Genomic DNA, 20,399 nt, shown 5'->3' on the forward strand with positions numbered 1-20,399 from the left:
AGCTCTGCCTTGTTCTAACTTGCAACAATTCCCATTCACCCATTGCTTGTACCTCACCTCGACCAGCTTCCAGGCTTGCTGACCTGTGTAAGGGTCCTAGTCCAAGTAGTGTGGCAGTTTTAAAATTTACATCCCTGTTTTCAATTCCCTTCCTGGCCTTTTCCACTATTGTCCTGCAGTCCTACATTTTCTAAGGTCTCTGCACTCTTCTCATTCTGACCTCTAATGCATCACCAGTTTTCACTGTTGTGTTCCCTCCTTGGGCAACACGGTAGCTCAGGAAGCCAGGTTTGATCCCACCCTCACGTGACTGTGTGGAGTTTGCACATTCTCCCCATGTCTGTGCGGGCTTACTCCGGGTGCTCCATTGTCCTTTCACAGTCCAAAGACATGCAGGTTAGGTGGATTGGCCATGCTAAATTGCCCATAGTATCCAGGGGTGTGCAGGCTAGGTGGGTTGGCCACAAGAAATGTAGGGTTACAGGGATAGGGATGGATCTGAGTGGGATGGTCTTCGGAGGGTCAGAGTGGATTTGATGGACTGAATGGCCTGCTTTCACAGTCCTATGAGCCCTGCCTGGATCCTAACCTGGATCCAACCTCTTTGCCTCTGCAGAACTTTCTGTGAACACACCTCTGCAACTACGTTCTGGTAACCTCTCCTGATAACTCTTCATGCAGTTCAGTGTCAATTATTTCTATCCAGCAACGTGCCTTGGGTGATTTACCATGTTAAAGCAACCGTATTAGCGGGAACCAGTTATTATTGTACAATCAGTGTCTGTTTTGATCAGGAACAAAACCAAAGTTGCTGGAAAAGCTCAGCATCTGTGAAGGAAAAATTAGAGTTAACGTTTCGAGCCCGGTGACCCTTCCTCAGAATTGTATTTTGATCAGACTGCCTGAATAGCAATTAATTAGCCAATTTGAAGTTATTACAAAAAAAACCCAAAAAACTGCAGCTGTGGGAAATCAGAAATGAAAGCGGAAATTGTTGGAGAAATTCTGCACCACCCTCTTCTGTCGGGCAGGAGATATAACATTTTGAATACACATATGAATAGGTTCAAGAAACAGCTTCTTCCCTGCTGTTTATCAGACTTTTGAACAGACCTCTCAAACATTAATGTTGATCTCTCTCTGCACCTTCTCTGCAGCTGTAACAGTGTATTGTGCACTCTGTTCTGTTACCCTGATGCACATTGTATGGTACAATCTGCCTGTATAGCACGCGAAACAACAGTTTTCACTGAATCTCAGTACATGTGACAACAATAAATCAATCAAGAGGTTTTGCAGCACCCATGAAGAGAAAGCAGAGTTAACATTTCCGGTCCAGTGATATATATAATATGCATAATCCAAAGTGTTTGTCATTAACCTTTGCATCCTTCATTTCAGTAACTTTGCCTCAATAATAAACCAGATATTTGCTATTGACTGGACAGGCATTTGACTTATTCTTAGTACAGAAATGAAACTGATATAATTGGCCATATCAACACCATGGTTACACTCAAAATTTGTTGTGACCAGTGGAGGAGTGGGACTCAAAAAGAAAAGAGTTCATCCTGCCAACCTCAATCATAATCCTTCGCCAAAGCTACCAATGTTGCATTTCAGGCATCACAGTATTACCGAATGGCACCCATCTGTTCGAGATTATACCTCAAACATTGGTGGAGCTGCAAGGCTCAGCATCTCACACACACCGTCAGGTCATTGCCATCTCATTACAACTGGGAGATTTTCGAAAGAAGGGTCTAGGCCCAAAATGTCAGCCTTCCTGCTTGGCCTGCTATGTTCATCCAGCTCTACACCTTGTTATCTCAGATGCGTACATCTGATAGATTTCCAACAAAGACTTGCATGGAACAAGGATACATTCGTAAATATTGGCCTTTGGAGTCCAGCTCTGCTTATCAGGCACTGTCAGATTCATCGTGTTAACACAGTGTGGAGCTGGAGGAATATAGCAGGCCAGGCAGGATTAGAGGAGCAGGAAAGTTGACGTTTCAGGTCGGGACCTCCTTCAGGACCTGATGAAGGGTTTAGGCCCGAAATGTCAACTCTCCTATTCCCCTGGTGCTCCCTGGTCTGCTGATTTCCTCCAGCTCCACACTGTGTTATCTCTAACCCCAGCATCTGCAGTTTTTACTATCTCTTAGGTTCACAGTGTTGCCTTGTTTGGGATGGCTCATTGGCTTGCTGGTGAGGTGGGTCACTGGACTCGAAACATTGTCTCTGTTTCTCTCTCCACAGATACTGCCAGTCCTTCTGGGTTTCCCCAGCAACTTTTGATTTTATTACATCATTTCCTTTTATTGATATATCAAAAAGTGTCCTTACACTCATCTGAATGAATATGTCCTTCCTGTCACCACATTCCCTCATGGTCTTAATAAGTATTTATGACAAGTTAAATGAATTGCAGGACACAAACCAAAAGTCTTAGAGGCCAGCCCCCAGCCAATAACAGATAATTGATTAGAAAAATTACTTCAACCCATGCTATAATTGAAGAATACGTAATTAATAATCAGTTGTTAATAATGGCTGTTTTTATTTAAATTAATTTCCACTAATTACTTCAAAAGACATTGTGAAACAAACTGTTGAAAAGAAAGGAACTCGGTCACTCCAGGGTCTTTTCAACAATACTGCCCCAGGGTCTAAAACTATAGACAGGCTTTGCTCCTAAGATGCTGCTTGGCCTGCTGTGTTCATCTAGCTTCACACTTTGTTATCTCGGATTCTCCAGCATCTGCAGTTCCCATTATCTCTGATACAATTTTGTTCCAGTGACCTGGGCAAGATGTGAACTTGGGCTCCTGAGGTGAAAGTTGAATGATGCATGTCTAATCTTTTACTAATACAACTGGAGCCCAAGCAGTAAACCTGACAATGCGTCTGAGCATCAGTTAAACATGAAATGTTTGTATTGTATTTATATGATCTACAATTATCTACATCCACCATTTCCTCAGGAAGTTCATTCTACATGTGAACCACTCTCCGTGTAAAAAATTTGCTCTTCATTTCTTTTCTAAATCTTTCTCCTCCCATCTTAAAATGTGTCCCCTTGTCTTGTTGATTGTTACATTCCTCACTTCAACTCTGGTGCATGCAAAGAAATTGTGCAGATTTCCAAAAACTTAAAACATCAGTAAACAAATCCTTCCAGGAAACTCATCAGCCAGTTCTGATTAATCTGGTCATACATGTTTGGATAACAGCAAGGTCCCTGCAGATACTGATTAGTCAGTCACGAGATGTAAAATGTAGGAGATGATTCCATAATGGGAAAGCACAAAACTACAGCTAAACATATCAGACAGCGACCGGTAAATCCAATAGATAATTCAGGTTAAATGTCTGTAACCAAAGAGTGGTGAGAATGTGGAATTTGCTACACAGGCAGGAGCTGATATTGATAGTGTTATGTATTTAAAGGAAAGTTAAATAAACACAAGGGGTAAAGGTACGCAAGGAAATGCTGAAATTAAATTAAAACACTGCAGATGCTGAAGATCTGAAATAAAAACAGAAAGCGCTGGAGAAACTCAACAGGGCTGGAAGCATCTACTGAGAGAGAAACAGAGTTAACATTTCAAGTGTTTTTTCTTCATAAACTGGAGTTTAATTTACCTGCCATTTCCCTGCAATCAATTCCCCAGGCACACCCTCCAGTCCCACACTCACTTTCTGTGGGTCTGGTCTTTTGCTTTTTATATACCTAGAAAAGCTCTTGAGTTTTTTTTTACATTTCTTTCCAATTTACTTTCACCATCAATTCTCTCCCTCTTATTCATATTTTAGCCATCCACTGTTGGTTCCTAAAATATTCCAAATCCTCTGACCCACCACTTGTTTTCACTGATTTGCATGCCTTAATTTTTGATTAGAAACTCTCCTTAAATGCTCTTGTTAAGTCATGAGAGGTTCAATCTTCTCATCGATTCTTTTTTTGACCAGAACAAATTTTTACTGAGCGTTAAGGAATACCTGTTTGAACATCTGCTGCTGTTCATACACTGACATTCCCCTCAATCTATTTTCCCAGCCCACTTAAGACAATTATAGAGTCATTCAGCGTGGAAACAGACCCTTTGACCCAACTAGTCCATTCTGAACCATTATCCCAAACTAAATTAGTCCCACCTGCCTGCTCCTGGCCCATAGTTATCCAAACCTTTCCTATTCATATACTTATCCAAACGTCTTTTAAACATTGTACCTGTATCTATATCCACCATTTCCTCAGGAAGTTCATTCTACATGTGAACCACTCTCCATGTAAAAAATTTGCTCTTCGTTTCTTTTCTAAATCTTTCTCCTCTCATCTTAAAATGTGCCCCCTAGTTTTGAAAAGACAACTACCATCAACTCTATCTATACCCCTCATTATTTTATGAACTTCTATCAGGTCAGCTGTCAACCTCCTACGCTCCAGTGAAAACTGTCCCAGCCCACCAGCCTTTCTTCATAACTCAAACCTTCTTTACCCATCAGTATCCCGGTAAAACTCTTCTGAACCCTCTCCTGCTTGACAATGTCCTCCCTATCCTTCTCCATATCTCTGTAATCGATCTGGTTTTAGTTGAGGACACTGAGTTGACATCCACGTTGCTGGCCCTCAAACCAAATTTGAAATTCTACCATGTTACGATCACCAGCCACAAGCGGACCCTTAACTATGAGATCTCTACTTAATCTCACTTCATTACATACCTGGGTAGGTTCTTACCAACTCTAAGAATTGCCCTAAGAAACAACTCCTACTACACACTACAAATTTACCTTTCTTGCCCATCTGATTTGTCCAGTCAAAATGAGGAGCTCAGTGATTAGCAGTGCAGCCTCACAGCACCAGGGACCAGGGTTTGATTCCAACTTCGGGAAACTGTGTGGAGTTTGAATATTCTCCCCGCTGTTTGCATGGGTTTCCTCCCACAGTCTAAAGATGTGCAGGCTAGGTGGATTGGCCATGTTAAATTGTCCCATAATGTCCAGGGATGGGTTATATGGGGATGGTTCTGGGTGGGATGCTTTGAGGGTCAGTGTAGACTTGCTGGGCTGAAGGGCCTGTTTCCACACTGTAGGGTACCTATGATAAATAATAATGCAGATTAAAATTATCCAGGACAATTGTAGTGCCTTTCTTATGGGCCTCTGTTTTCTGAGTTATACTTTGTTACACAGTGAAACAACTCTTCGGAAGCCTATAGGTGTGACCTACCCATGACTTCTTACCCTCGCTATTCCATAATTTCACACAAGCCGATTCCACATCATAATCCCTTGCACCTGTATCACTACTTCCTGATAGGTATTCACTGATTACTTACTTTATTAACACAACTACTCCACCTCCTCTTCCTTTTTGCTTGGTTTTCAAGAATATCAAATGTACTTGAACATTGTGTTCTCAGTTTCGGTCACAGTCAAACATTTCCACAATAACTATCGACTCAGAGATAGTAGGAACTGCAGATGCTGGAGAATCTGAGATAACAAAGTGTGGAGCTGGATGAACACAGCAGGCCAAGCAGCATCTTAGGAGCAGGAAAGCTGATGTTTCTAATCCTGAAATGTCAACTATTGAGCCATATTTGTTTATTTCTGTCTGTGCCATCGCCTCTATCTTGTCACAAATGCTACATGCATTCACATGATGACCTTTCAGTTTTGACATTTTGCCATTTTTCTTTATTCTGGTTCTAATTTCTACGGCACTTTTCTGCTTACATATCCTGCACCATCCTGTCACAATTTGAGTATTAGAGATAACAAAGCGTGGATCTGGATGAACACAGCAGGCCAAGCAGCATCTTAGGAGCACAAAGCTGACATTTCGGGCCTAAACCCTTTGTGCTCCTGAGATGCTGCTTGGCCTGCTGTGTTCATCCAGCTCCACACTTTGTTATCTCGGATTCTCCAGCATCTGCAGTTCACGTTATCACTGATCATACTTTGACTATTGTTCATCCTTTCACTAAAGCCCTGTTTACAAACTTAGTTTTGTGATATCCCAGGACACTTCCAGCTTGGCCATCTCTTCCTATGCAACCTACTTGGTTAGTCCTTCCTGGTTAGTCATATCACCAGTCGCTGAAATGTGCGTCCACCCCACACCCCCACCCCCCACTGTCGGCTGTCCCTCAGTTTAAGGAAGACGTTTCTCCAGGATCATGAGTTTCTGCCATGGGCTATCATGTGACTGAACAGACTAATTCTCCACCTGCAGATCACTGGATACACAAGGCAGGGCGTGCCAACACAAGTGGGATTCAGAGGGTAGGATTACTTCCTTTCTTTCCTTCTGTACCATGTCGCTCAGACATGTGACCCAAAGCATGCTGTAGACGGAAATTCTGATTACGGCACCTTCAGAAATGCAGCACCATACTTCCATTCTGACAAATCCTACATAGCACAGAACAGTGAGCAGGGGATGGGGGGGGCAGGGGGTTAAGGCGAACCACACCCCTTTTCTTACAGCATGTTCTATCATTTAAACATCCAACACCTCAATGAGCCATGTCACTAGCTCCTGGGAAAGGGCAAGTGTGTCAGGTAAGTGTGAAGTTAGGCCATCAGGAAGATAAGGTGTCAAAATGACAAATAATTAGGGTGCCTGGTGGGTGGAGTAGGAATCAGGTGGGAGGAGTACCAGGTAAGTTGGATTCCAGAGCACAAGGTGGTAGTGGGGCCAGGAACGAGTCAGAGTGGGCAAGAGATATCAGTTCCTCAGAGGGGGGAGGGAATCAGACCCAGGAGTGCAGGGGTAGGGGAGAAATGGGCTCAAGCCCTGGAGGGGGAAATGGCTTGGTCACCTCCCGAGAGGATGAGGTGGTGGAGGGGTCCAGAGCATGGTGTGGAAGGTGGTTTTCGGGTCCAGCAGCAGGGATGTCACGGCCTGGGGTAGAGGGATGATGTCGGCTTGGTGTTGGGAACTGTCACATCACTGGAGGAGGAGGGAGTTTCAGGCCAGGGGTGTGGGGAAGGCATAGTTGGATGGTGTGAGGTAAGTTAGGGGTCATTTTAATTGCCACAAAGGATTTAATAGTCCAACGTTTCCTGCTTGATTATTAACAACTGCAGCTGAACCTGCTGAATTGTCTGATTGAAATGGATATTTTCAGTGTGTAGGGGAATTACTGCATGGAATCTTCAATTTCCCAGACATTTCCTTCCGTGTCTGGTATGATGGAGATTCCACAGGCGGAACACAACATTTTGTAACCTAGTGATGCCCCCTAGTGGTGTAAGATTCACTCCATTGTGTCTGTGAGTGTGCTTTTTAATATGCCCATTTCAAGGTTTTGAACATGTTTGACTGTTTTTTAAACAAAGCAAAGCATTTCTTAACTTATGACCTGATTTTAAAACCAATTTTAAAATAATTACGTCAGTTTATTTTTTAAATGGTCAGAATTGAGAGCTGCAACTGGGTTAAAAAAAGCTCAGACCTGTGAAGGAGAGAAGGGTGTCAGAAATGTAGGGAGGTGCTCAATGAAGGATGAGACATAGTGTCATAGATAAGGTGAATTGGCAACAAAAAAGTGCAAAGTTTTGGACTTATACAATTAATGGTAGGTCCTTGGGTAGTGTTATGGAACAGAAGGTTCTAGGGGTTCAGGTACTTAATTCTTTCGAGTTTGTGTTGGTTAAAAAGATGTTTGGCACACTCGCCTCCATTGCTCAGTCCTTTGAGTATAGGAGTTGGGATGTCATGTTGAGGTTATATGGTACACTGGCGAGGCCTCTTCTGGTATATTGTGTCCAGTTCCAGTTAGGATATTATTTAAGCTGGAGAGGGTTGAAAAGAGATGTCGCTGGGTATGGAAGGTTTAAGTCATAATGAAAGGCCACATAGATCATACAATCCCTACTGTGTTGAAACAGGCCCTTTGGCCCAACAAGTCCACACCACCCCTTGATATATCCCACCCAGACCCATTCCCCTATAACCCACACATCCCTGAACAGTACAGGCAATTTAGCATGGCCGATCCACCTAACCTGCACATCCTTTAACTGTAGGAGGAAACCGGAGCACCTGGAGGAAACCCACATAGACACAAGGAGAACGTACAAACTCCACACAGACAGACGGTGGAATTAAGCCCAGGTCTCAGGCGCTGTGAGAAAGAAGTGCTAACTGCTGTGCCACTGTGCCACCCCACTAGGTGGGACTTTTTTCGCTGCAGTGTAGGAGGTTAAGAGGCAATTTTATAGAAGTTTACAGAATAATGAGGGGTAACAATAGAGTTCTTGGTAGTTGTCTTCTCCCTAGAGTGTGAGCTTTCAAGACTAAGGGGCATATGTTTAAGGTGCGAAGGGAAAGATTTAAATAAGATACGAGAGGCAACATTTTTATGCACAGAGTAGTTAGTTTGTGGAATGAACTGCCAGAGGAAGCGGTGGATGCGGGGGCACTTACAATGTTTAAAAGACATTTAGATAAATACATGAACAGGAAAGGTTTTGGGCCAGGCACAGGCAGATGGGACTAATTTAGTTTGAGATTATGGTCAGCGTGGACTGGTTGGGCTGAAGGATCTGTTTCCACACTGTATGACTCTGTGACTATGACTCTTTAATGGGATGTGGGTGCTGTTTCCTGGACCTGTATTTGCCTATCACTGCAGTATTTCTCCATGTGGGATCTTGCCATGCAAGAGATCTTGCGGTTAACATTATGACAGTCAGTACAATTTAAAAGTACTTGAAGGGCTATAAAGTGGTTTGGGTCCTACTAAGGTTATAAAAGGTGTTTTCTCTTTATCAAGTGTTTACATAAATATATACAGATATAAAATATGGGCGCACACATCTGCTTTTATCATTCCCTGTTCATACCTACTGTACTCCTACATCCTGTTACTTCTCCCGCTGGACTGGCTGCTCATTTTGCCTCACTGTTTCTTCTTTCAGAATTGAATCCAACCAATAGATCAACAGAAAGACAGAAAACAAGGGAGAGAAAGAGAGGAGCAGAATGGGAGAGAAAGTGTTAGAAGTTCCATTGGATTTTGCAGCATGGAAACCAGCTGTCATGCAGTGTTTACGTTGCATGTAGGCATCCTTCCATATCATCACCGTTCTTCTAAATCTTCTACAAATTTCTCCAGCACGCACTTATCGACTTTCTGTTAAATGTAGCGATGCCATTCACCTTACCACTCATTGTGGCTGCAAATTCCTCACTGTGATGACTGTCTTGGGAGAGGGACAGAATCAAATGAATGGGAGAGAGGGAGAGAATTATGTGTTTGCAGATGAGGTACAGCAGAAGGGAACCAAATTGGGATCAGTGCCAGGCACTTTTAAATAAAAAGGAGGGAGATGAAGAACAGAACCATTACAAACAAGGACATAAATCAGGAGGGAAACAGAAACATGACCCAGTTGTACTGCAGCCTCGCTGCGATCTTTTACAAGATACCAGCACTAAACATGCTGTATAACGAATGCCAGAAAACAAGCTCCTTGGAAAATGCAGAATTTTATCCAATAACTGCACTGGAAGACAATGTCCCTCAGCGGTTGCATGTTCTGGCATTGTCTGTATCACGTGCCACCTTAAGTAAGGTGCCTACACATGGGCATTTCCAGTGTGTCCAAAGTAGCTGTGCTCGTGATTTCCTGATGTCACACACCTTACTGATGGACATCTTGCTCATTACCCAAACTCTGACCTACCAGGATTGTTGTCCAACTTCACAAGTCAGTCAACAAGCATCAGGAGTTCCGTAAGATCCCAATATTAATGTTATTTAAACAACTAGACAGCGATGTGCCCTCAAGATTTCATTTCATTTTTATCCGTTTTTGATATTACTCGCAGTCTGGAAGTACTGTGGAGTGGTTTGCTCATGAAGTTTGTAGTTTTGGCAAGGCATGTTATTCCATTCCCACAGGAGGGCAGGGGGTCAGTTTACCCATTCACAGAAAGGTTACGTAAGCTTTAGGGGTAGTAGTTACGATGCCTCAAAACATGCAATGCTAAAGCGAGATGGAGAAGAGGCTGCAGATTCAAGAAGCTTCACGTAGTGCCCTCTGCCAAGTTGGGGCTGGATTCCCTGATTGTGATCTGTCAAATCGGCCAGTGAATTCTCCCAACACCTTAGCGTACGTACCCACCTGTGTTACCCTGTTTTTTTGAGGTGTTCATCCCATTGTTGTGTATTAGGATTGGCCTATGACATTTTCCTCCAGAGAGTTGGCACATTATTTATCCTCTCCCTGTGTCATGGTTGCTGCCCCGGACAAACAACAGTTCTTGGATCTGAAAGCAGAAGAACATAAAACATAAGAGCTTATTCAGCCTCTTGAAACTGCTCCACTATTTAATACGATCCTGCTTAATCTTAACTTGGCCTCAACTCCACTTTCCTGCCTGCTCCCCTGAACCCTTGAACCCAATACTAATTAAAAATCTGTCTGTCTGTCTCCTTCTAAAATGTTTTCAGTATCCCAGCATCCATCATAATCTGGGGGAGTGAATTCCCACATTCCTGACCATTGGACAGAATTAATCCCTCATCTTTGTTTTAAATCTACAACCCTTTAGTCTATGATTTTGTTCTAAATTGCCCTGCTTGAGGAAACATTTTTTTCTCCATCTACTTTCTCAATCCTCTTTAGCAATATTTTATACCTCAATAGGATCTCCTCTCACGCTTCTAAACACGAGCGAGTATGGACCTAAACTGCTCAATCTCTCCTCATAAACAAGCCTTTTATCTGTGGAATGAAGTCAACTTCCTTTGAACTACGTTCAATGCAAGTACACATTCTTCATCAAATAAGGGGATGAGAATTGTAACCAGTATTCCAGATGCATTCTCACTCATGCCTGAAACAGCTGCAGCAACATTTCCCTATTTTTATGCTCCATTTCTTCAGCAACAGATGCCAAAATTCCATTTTCTCTCCTTATTACCTGATGCACCTGAATACTTTCTGGAGGAGAGATTCAATCAGGAGAGTTTTGAGCTAAGGGAAATGAGGGATGGGTAGAAAACAAGAGGCCAGTGTTCACCTTGTCAGCATCTTCATTGTCACACCAGGTAGCGAGGTGAGGGTCAGCTGGGAATTGAAAAAGGAATGAAACATCGGATTATAGTGGCATTCACAATATTCTCAGTGGCACCAGTTGCCAGGGACTCAGAGACAAACCTTTGATGCAGCAAGCCACCACCTTCTTTGGGCTCAGGAGATGGAGATGCTCCTTACCTCTGTTTTGTTTGGCTCTCCCCCCTTCTGCTATGTGTGACCTTGACCCGCAAGAGGGCATGGGGAATGTCAGGGTCTGTGTTGTGTAGTGTTTGAGTGGTTTGCCCTCTAAGGCTGAATAGCTGGAGGGATTCCGTCAGCAAGGGGCGGCGTGAGATTGGCAGGTGCCTGCAGATGAAGTGCCAGGGAGTGCTGTTGTGTGAGTGATGGGGTGATGGTACATCAGATACTGTGACAGGCAGATGGACTTGTTGAGTAGATGCCCTGTAAGGTTGTATTCATTGATCTTGACTGCGCACATGAGGCCGTTAGCCTTCTTGCAGCTTTGTTGCCACAAGATGCCAGAAGTTCACCCCACTGGCCATGTGATGGTCCTTCAGGGACTACCTAACTCCGCCCACATGATTATGTTGCCTTTCCTTCCATTCAGCTCCATCGCCAAGGCCTTCATTTGTTACATTATCCTCCCGCTCCCCCTGATGTTCCACTTCCCATGTTAAGATTGCTGCAGCAACCTCCTATAACTCTGTGCAGCTCCCCTTTAAGGGAAGCAGGCTGTCTTTAAGAGCAGAAGGCTAGAATCAGCCCCACCGTGCTGCTCATGCTATCCACCGTCAGCCCCAGCCCACTGCTGTGCAGGAAGGCAGCCTCACTGCGACAGGCTCTGTTCCACAATGCTGTCTTATTGGCACATCCTCATTTATGTTCCTTACCACCGCTGGCAGTAAGTGGCGCTGGCTAAGAATTGTTTGAGGTAGTTCACTGCCACCAATCCTCCTTTGTCTTGGGACCACCGAGTGACTACACTGTAGAGACTACACTGCTGTGGAGTGTCTAAAGAAGAGGCATCGTCCTCACGTAACAAGAAGGTTTACTGCGTTGTTGAGGTAAATGGCATTACAATAGGTCAGGCAGAATTTCTAGGCTTTGAGGACCTTGTATATATTAACCTGCTCCCTGAAAGAGACAGAATAGGATCCCTTGTCTCCATCTATGTGTGTCGTTAGCAGAATAGGTGGAGCCAATGTAGCATGAACATTAGCCCCTTCAAAACTGTTATTTTATACAACATGCGGTTCAACAAGGTATTATTTACATGCAGGTCTTCAAGTCTATCGATAGCATGGAGGCTTCAGAGTCTGCCCTCCTTACCTCTCAGAAACCCATTTATTACTTGGTAATGCTATTTCTGCAAAGGGATGCTTTGCTCAATCGCCTAGATAACAAGCATGTAGATCAGACACAGCCACAATGCTTGTTCCAGCTGATCTAGACTTGAGACTGGTCTCTGTGCCCTGCCCTAGTAGTGGCAGCCAATGGCAAACCGCGAGGAAGATGTCTCATGCTGAACCCTGAGACAACAACAGTAAGGACCTGCCTTAAGGTCATGTCATCCCCCTTCCATGACTTGAGGTCATAGAATCATAGAACCCCTGTAGTGTAAGTCAGCCATTAGACTATCAAGCCCACACGAACCCTCCAAACAGCATCCCATCCAGAACCACTTCCCCCTATCCTATCCCTGCAACCCCAAATTTCCATGGCTAGTCCACACAGTCTGCATATCACTGAGCACTGTAGGCAATTTAGCATGGCCAATCGACCTAACCTGCACATCTTTGGACTCAGAGAGGAAACCGGAGCACCTGGAGGAAACCCATGCAGACACGGGGAGAATGTGCAAATTCACACAGACAGTGACCTAAGGATGGAATCCCTGGTGCTGTGAGGCAGCAGTGATAAAAACTGAGCCATCACTCTACCTGAGGTATTAAAATGTCAGTGTGTAAAGACCTGATTGTGAATCAAGCTGAGTCAATGACAGCATAAAGTGAGGCTATTGGGTCTTTGTTTAATGCTCACAGTAGATTGGGTTGGTGCTAGAAAAATGAGGCAGACCTATCTTGCTACAAAGGAAATCATTTGTCATACCTTGCTGTGACCAACAGATGGCATTGCAGCTTCAATTTCTCCCAGGATTAAGCTTGGGTCAAGCCCATACTGTGAGGCTTTAAGGATGTATCTGGCAGTTGATTTTGTACTCATGAAAGGCAAAAAGGATAAAAGGGAAGAAAATTGCTTAGCTGTTTGGATGAGACACAGAGCCAGTGACCCCTGCAGTTTATGTATTAAATCCCTTGGAGTTGCTTCAAAGAAGGCTTGGAAGATTCTCCCTGGTGTCACAGCCAATCGATGTCCTGAACAACACCTGCAAATACTGATTCTCAGTCATTGATTAACTTTCTCTTTGTACGGCTGGCAGCTGCACTTACCGATTGAATAACTGCAGACTTCAAAACTGGCAAAGTGGGTGGCACACTGAGTCAGCCAACAGTGGGTTTGAAGCCCACTCCAGACACTTCAGCACATAAATATTGCTGACATTATACAGAGGGAGTACTACACTGTCAGACCCTCTGGCTTTCTTTTAAGAGGATAATCTGAGGCCCCCTTCCCCCTCTGTCCACTTAGTTTGATGTACCTACCTCATTTCAACATGAAAGGGATGGTCATAGAGTCCCGACAGTGTGGAAGCAGGCTATTCGGCCCATTGAGTCCACACCGACCCAGCCCTCTACCTCACCCCTGTAACCCTGCATTACCCATGGCTAACCCATCCAGCCTGCGTATCCTTGGACAGTACGGGCAATTTAGCATGGCCAACCCACCTAACCTGCACATCTTTGGGCTGAGGAAGGAAACCGGAGCACCGGAGGAAACTCACATACACTTGGGGAGAACTTGCAAACTCCACACAGACAGTTGCCTAAGGATGATCTGGTCATGATCACATTGCTATTTGTGGGATCTTCCTGTGTGCATTTTGGCTGCCATATTTCATACACAAGAGTGCCCACTAAACCCCAAAAATATTTCAGTGAATAAAACAAAGAACTACAGATGCTGAAGATCTGAAATATGAACAGAAATTGCTGAAGGAACAAAGCAAGTCTGGCAGCATCTTTGGACAGAAAGTACAGTTAATGTGACCTTTCTTTAGAGCAAGTTTTTATTTTGAAAAGTATAGTTTACAGAGGTTGTCTAACGCACCACAGAACTGAAAGCCCTTTCTTTATTTAGTACCATGAGCAAAAACATTCAGAATACTCCCTCCTAAAGGTAAGATGTTATTAAACTTGAAAGAGTTCAGAAAAGATTTACAAGGAGTTTGCTAGGGTTGGAGGGTTTGAGCTATAGGGAGAGGCTGAAGGACTGGGGCTATTTTCCCTGGAGCAGTGGATTTTGACAGGTAACCTTACGGAGGTTTGTAAAATCATGAGGGGTATGGATAGGGTAAGTGGTCAAGGTCTTCCAAAACTAAAGGGTGTAGGTTTAAGGTGAGAGGGGAAAGATATAAAAGGAACCTGTGGCACAATTTTTTAATGCAGAGGGTGGTGCATGTATGGAATGAGCTGCCAGAGGAAGTAATGGGAGGTTGGCACAATTACAACATTTAAAAGGCATCTGTATGGGTATATGAATAGGAAGGGTTTAGAGGGATATGGACCAATGCTGGCAAACAGGACTAGATTAATTTAGGATATCTGGTTGGCATGGGTGAGATGGATTGAAGGGCCTGTTTCCATGCTGCATGACTGTATGACCGTATAAAGCAGCTTGCCTGAATGCAACTTCTTCCACTGCTCTCAATATTTATTCATTTAACCACTGATGCTCAGTAGCAGCTTTGTTCACCATTTACAAGATGTACTGCAGAAATTCACCGAAGCTCCTTAGACATGCAACTTGCAAACGGAGAATCACTACCATTTCAAAGGTGAAGGGTAGCAGATGAACGACATACCATCACTTGCATGTTTCCCTCCAGCATCCTGAATTTGAACTGCACTGCCATTTTTTCACTGTCGATATATCACAGCAGGCAACCATTCAGTCCACCTTGGAACTCTCCTTCAAACAGCTCTGTGAGCACGCCTACCCTCCAAGGACTGCTGCAGCTCAAGAAGGCGGCTCACCAACATCTTCTCCAGGGCAGTTAGGGATACGCAAGTGACACTGACCAAGTCTTTGTGGCACATAGGTAGTATTCCTACTGATGTTCCAGAATATCTGGGTTCAGGTCTTATCTGCATGGATGTGTGTTATAAATGGGTTGATTAAAAAGGGGAAGAAATAAGTTTGCCCAGCCAGGGATACCAGCAACCTCTAAAGAAAGGACATGTCCAATACCAACAGGATCATTGCTAATTAAACCAAGCTAATACCCAATAATTGTTAGTTCCTGTTTAATTTGAGCATGTTGCTTCTCTAATTCTTTGGGTCACTTCATAAAAGCTCTATCTGATTCTGATACTTCATACTCATTTGCCTGAGTAGAATTTACGAGGAATTCCGTTCCTTTAGTATATTCAGGCTAAGTGCTTGTTTCTAAGCTAAAATAATGTAAGCTTCAATGATAAACATCACTAAGGATACTAAAAAGTGCAAGAGGCAATTTTATCCTTCCAGAGATGGTGACAGAGAGACACAAGTTTCAAGCAAGCTTGTGGTTTGTAGCCGAGGGAGCCTACAGTGTGTGAAAAGGATTTGATAGTTTGCGGTTTTAAGAAATGATGACTAAGTTAAGGGTGGTGGGATGAGCCATAACCTCAAAGCAGTGGCGACTCAGCAGGGCGAGTCACCTACATAAAGTATAGAAAGAACCAGAGAGGAGTAACATCATCAAAACAGGAAGAAAAACATTGCCAGAGATGCTTGGATTTTGTGGTTACATTGATCGCTTCCAGTGGGATGTTGCAAATTGGAGAAAAATAAGGATCTTTTTCAAAAATACAATCATATAATGATATATCACAGCAGGCAACCATTCAGTCCACCTTGCCTGTTCTACCCCTTCTGAAAGAGTCATCCAATTCGTCCCACACCCCTGCTCAGTCCTCACAGCCCTGCAATTATTTCCCCCTTTTTAAAGACTACATCCGATTGCAATTTCAATTATAATTGAACTCCCTACTTTCCACAGTGACTCGGAATCTCTTACCTCCACCAGAGAGAGCAGATGGGCTCACACTTTAACAGCTCTTCCGAAAAATAATGGGGCATCGATAAGTATGTGTGGGCTAACTATACATCTCAGTTTAGTTCAGGAGGGGAATGAATTTCAAACTGCTTTGAGCTTGGATTCACTGACTTCCTTCATCCTTCTTCAGTGCATTCTTTTCTTGCTTTTTCTCTCAAACTCTCTTTGTTCTGCAGCATCTTGTATCTCGCTCACCGGGGTTGCTCGTCATCTGGGAGAGTTTTCAGGCAAGTTGCTTTGTCTTCTTTACTAGCTGTCAGTGGAGTCAGCAAGTGGAGAATGCGGAGACCTCACATGATGAATTGTCCCTTTCCCCGTTTGAAGGACAATCCAAGGCCTGGACCTTGTTCGAGCTATTGTACCGGGTTTGCATTCTGCACTTTTCCTATTCCACTTGCGACGCAAGGGATTTGCAAATGCCTGACAAGTCTTCACAAAATCCACTTTCTGCCGCACAACTGCAGGTGGATTCCTTTTGTGCCTGGCTCTGATGCTCCCACAGAGAGCTGTTTCTTAAAAAAGATCGCCGCTTGAGCCAAAAAGAGAGAATATTTCTTGCTGATCAATGTGTGAGAAATCATTGCTGGTGAAAGAAGCACATAGCCTGTGACACTGGCATCAAAACCCACAGAGCTGACATGGCACATATGCTGAGCTTGACTCCCCCTTAGCGGTTCCATAGGATCTGGATAGCGTAAAATCGGGCCCTTTGGCCCAACAAGTCCACATCAACCCTCAGAGCATCCCATCCAGACCTATCCCCATATAACCTAGATAACAAAGTGTGAAGCTGGATGAACACAGCAGGCCAAGCAGCATCTCAGGAGCACAAAAGCTGACGTTTCGTGCCTAGATCCTTCATCAGAGCGGAGGTGGGGATAGGGTTCTGAAATAAATAGGGAGAGAGGGGGAGGGGGACCAGTTCCCATTATCTCTGATCCCATATAACCTACTTAGTGTACACATCACTGAACACAATGGACAAGTCAGCATGGCCAAGCCGTGTTCCATTAACGTCTGAACTTCAAACTAAAAAGACCCAAACTTCCTTAGGGCAACAGCATAAAAATTTAATGATTTAAACAAACCATAGTTTATGTTCTTTCAGAATTGATGAGGAACTGCCATGACAGTAGATAAGCTAGGATGTATAGTTAACACTAGAGGAGGGAAAATAGTAAGGAGATCTTAATAAACTTGTAATATGGACAAGTAAATGTCAAATTAATTTCTAAAGGGATGTGAGGTGACACATTAGGTAGAATAAGGAGGCTATGCACTCATTGGACAATAAGATTTTACATGGGGTTAGGGGATGTCATGGGTCACATGACAGTGTGTACTGTCTCTGCCCCAAGTTTGAATGTCTCCCCAGATCTTGATGTCAGAGAAGTGTGCTTCTATAATTAGGCCAAAGAGGTCGCTTATCTACAAATCTGTGCAACACGTAAATAATAAAAATGGGAGCGATTCCTGGTCAACTATCTGATTGGCAGAAATTGGAGCCTCCTCCAAAACACTCCTCGAAGTTTTTCATTCCATGACACTGTTTTGAGGCTTGAACACTGTTGGGACCACGGAGGATGCACTGGAAAAATATGAGAAAAACTGTTACAGCTTGGTCAAAACTTTGCAGAGACTATTACTGCCTCAGAGCTTATGAACCAGAAATTTCACCTTCTGTACTAATTTGTTCACAATTTTATTTCAAAAAAAATTTTATAATGCACACAGTCACTAAAGCAAAAACCAAAAGAACTGCAGATGCTGTAAATCAGGAACAAAATCAAAGTTGCTGGAAAAGCTCAGCAGGTTTGGCAGCCTCTGAAGAAGGGTCACCGGACCCGAAACGTTAACTATGTTTTCTCCTTCACAGATGCTGCTAGACCTGCGGGGCTTTTTCAGCAACTTTGTTTTTGTTTCAGTCAGTAAAGCAGTTCAGTTGTGTACAGTGGGCATCACATCATTTATTGTGAATCCACTATTGCTCAGAGGGCAGTTTGAGTCAGCAGCTGTGTTGCGGGCAGTCCAGGTTCATGCATAGGTCAGGCTAATTACAGACAGCAGCTTTCCTTCCCTAAAAGGCATCAGTGAACCAGGTAAGTTATTTGATTTCATTTGATTTATTACTGTCACGTTCCTGAGGTACAGCAAAATACGTTGTCGTACATGCTTTATAGGGAGATTATATGGTACAAGTGCATCGCAGTAACAGAACAGAGCACAGGCGAGTGTTACAACTGCTGAGAAGGTGCAGAAAGCACATGAAGAGGTCCAAAGATAGAACAGTGGGGAAGAAGCTGGACACGTATCCAGACAGATTCAAGAAGAAACTTTTGTCTCTTCTGTCCGATGGAAGAGGGCGGAGGAGGGTACAGCTGGAGTTGAGGAGCTTTAGAAGCAGTAGGAAGTCTAGATGGAGCCAATGAATGAGTTGTTAAGATAACAAAGTGTGGAGCTGGATGAACACAACAGGCCAAGCAGCATCTCAGGAGCACAAAAGCTGACGTTTCGGGCCTGGACTCTTCATCAGAAATGAGAGGTTGGCTTACATGATGGCCTAGGCTGTGTTCACAACTCTCTGTAGTTTCTCAGTCCTGGGAAGAGGCATTGTCAGACCAAGTTGGATGGACCAGAACTGATTGTCGGTAATTGTCATCCCAGGAACTGAACAGTGTTGACCATCTCCACCGCAGCACCATTTGATACAGTAAGGGCACACCCTGCATTTGGTTCTTTTGTTTTGCTTACATTGGTGGGGAAATTGCCATCTGCACACCATGCTGTCGTGCACTCTTTCTTGTATTCTGTCTCACTGTTGTTTGAGATTTGACCTACAACCATGGTGTTGCCAGTAAACTTGCAAATGGGGTTGGGGTGGGGCTGGAATTTGGCCACACAGCTGTGAGTGTATAAGGAGGATAGTAGGGGGCTGAGTATACAACCTTGCAAGGCTTTGCTGTTGAGGATTATTGCGGAGGAGGTGTTGTCACTAATCCTTACTGACTGTGGTCTGTTGGTCAGGAAGTCAAGAATCCACTTACAGAGTGAGGACAGAGACCTAAGTCCTGGTGTTTGGAATTGAGTTTGTTTGGAATTATGGTGTTGAAGGCTGTAGTCAATAAATAGGAGCATGATACAGGTATGTTTATTGTGCAGATGTTCCAGGGATGAGTGCAGGCCAGGAAGATGGCATCTGCTGTGGACCTCTTGTACCAGTAGATAATTTTACAATCAGCATGGTCACCATTAGGTTATCTCTGCAATCCAGATGATTTTTAGTGAATACAAATTTGATCATGTCCACCTCTCACAATGGTGGGATTTGAATCAAAGTCTCTTGAGCTTCATCTAGTATTCTGGATTACCACTACATCACTGCCTCCCCATTGGGATCTTGACCTCCGCGCTGTGGAACATTACTAGGGAGGTAATGGCCTAAACATTTTTTTTTATTGCTGGACTGTTAATCCAGCGAGCCAGGTAGTGTTCTTGGGATGTGGGATTTGAATCCCACCTCGGCAGATGGGAGAATTTGAATTCAATAAAAATCTGGAATTAGGAGTCTAATGACGACTACAAAATCATTGTCAATTGTCCGAAAAACCCATATGATTCACTAATGCCCTCTAGGGAAGAAAACTGCCATATTTACCAGGTCTGACCTACATGTGATTCCAAACCCACAGCAATGTAGTAGACACTTAACTGCCCTCTGGGTAATCAGGGACGGGCAACAAATGCTGCCTGGCCAGCAATGCCTTCATCCTGTGAATGCAAAAGACACTATACATAGCTCGATGATACAAGTGTATGTTGCAACAGCAACTCAGACGTAGCTCTAACAAATGACTGCCAAAAGGAGTGGATGAACAAAGGATCAAAAGATACAGAAACACAGACACGGAAATATTAAAAGTAGCAAGTTAGAAAAATGCAAACTAAGCACTGGGCTCAATTCTACAGGGATGGGATTGAAAAGTAGGCAAGTTTTGTTAGCTTGAACAGCACCTTAAGATCACAGAGGTCACAATGCAACAAGAAGGATATGGAGGCAATGGAGAGGCACAAGGAATGATGTACACACTGAGCGTCAATGTCGGACTGAGATGAA

At 43.7% G+C, this 20,399-nt stretch overlaps 1 protein-coding gene across 3 annotated transcripts in view; it reads right to left on the reverse strand.

Annotated features, from left to right (window-relative positions):
* The window catches only part of LOC125462683 (cyclin-dependent kinase 18-like), a 181,461-nt gene that overhangs the window by 117,995 nt on the left and 43,067 nt on the right, over nucleotides 1-20,399 (reverse strand). For all 3 annotated transcript variants that reach the window (XM_048552919.2, XM_048552912.2, XM_048552915.2), the window contains exon 2: nucleotides 10,150-10,294. In XM_048552919.2, coding sequence (XP_048408876.1) covers nucleotides 10,150-10,237 — 88 coding nt within the window. In that variant the 5' untranslated portion in view covers nucleotides 10,238-10,294. The remainder of the gene's footprint in view (nucleotides 1-10,149; nucleotides 10,295-20,399) is intronic.

This window comes from Stegostoma tigrinum, chromosome 21 (assembly GCF_030684315.1).
Source record: "Stegostoma tigrinum isolate sSteTig4 chromosome 21, sSteTig4.hap1, whole genome shotgun sequence".
Taxonomy (NCBI): Eukaryota; Metazoa; Chordata; class Chondrichthyes; order Orectolobiformes; family Stegostomatidae; genus Stegostoma; species Stegostoma tigrinum.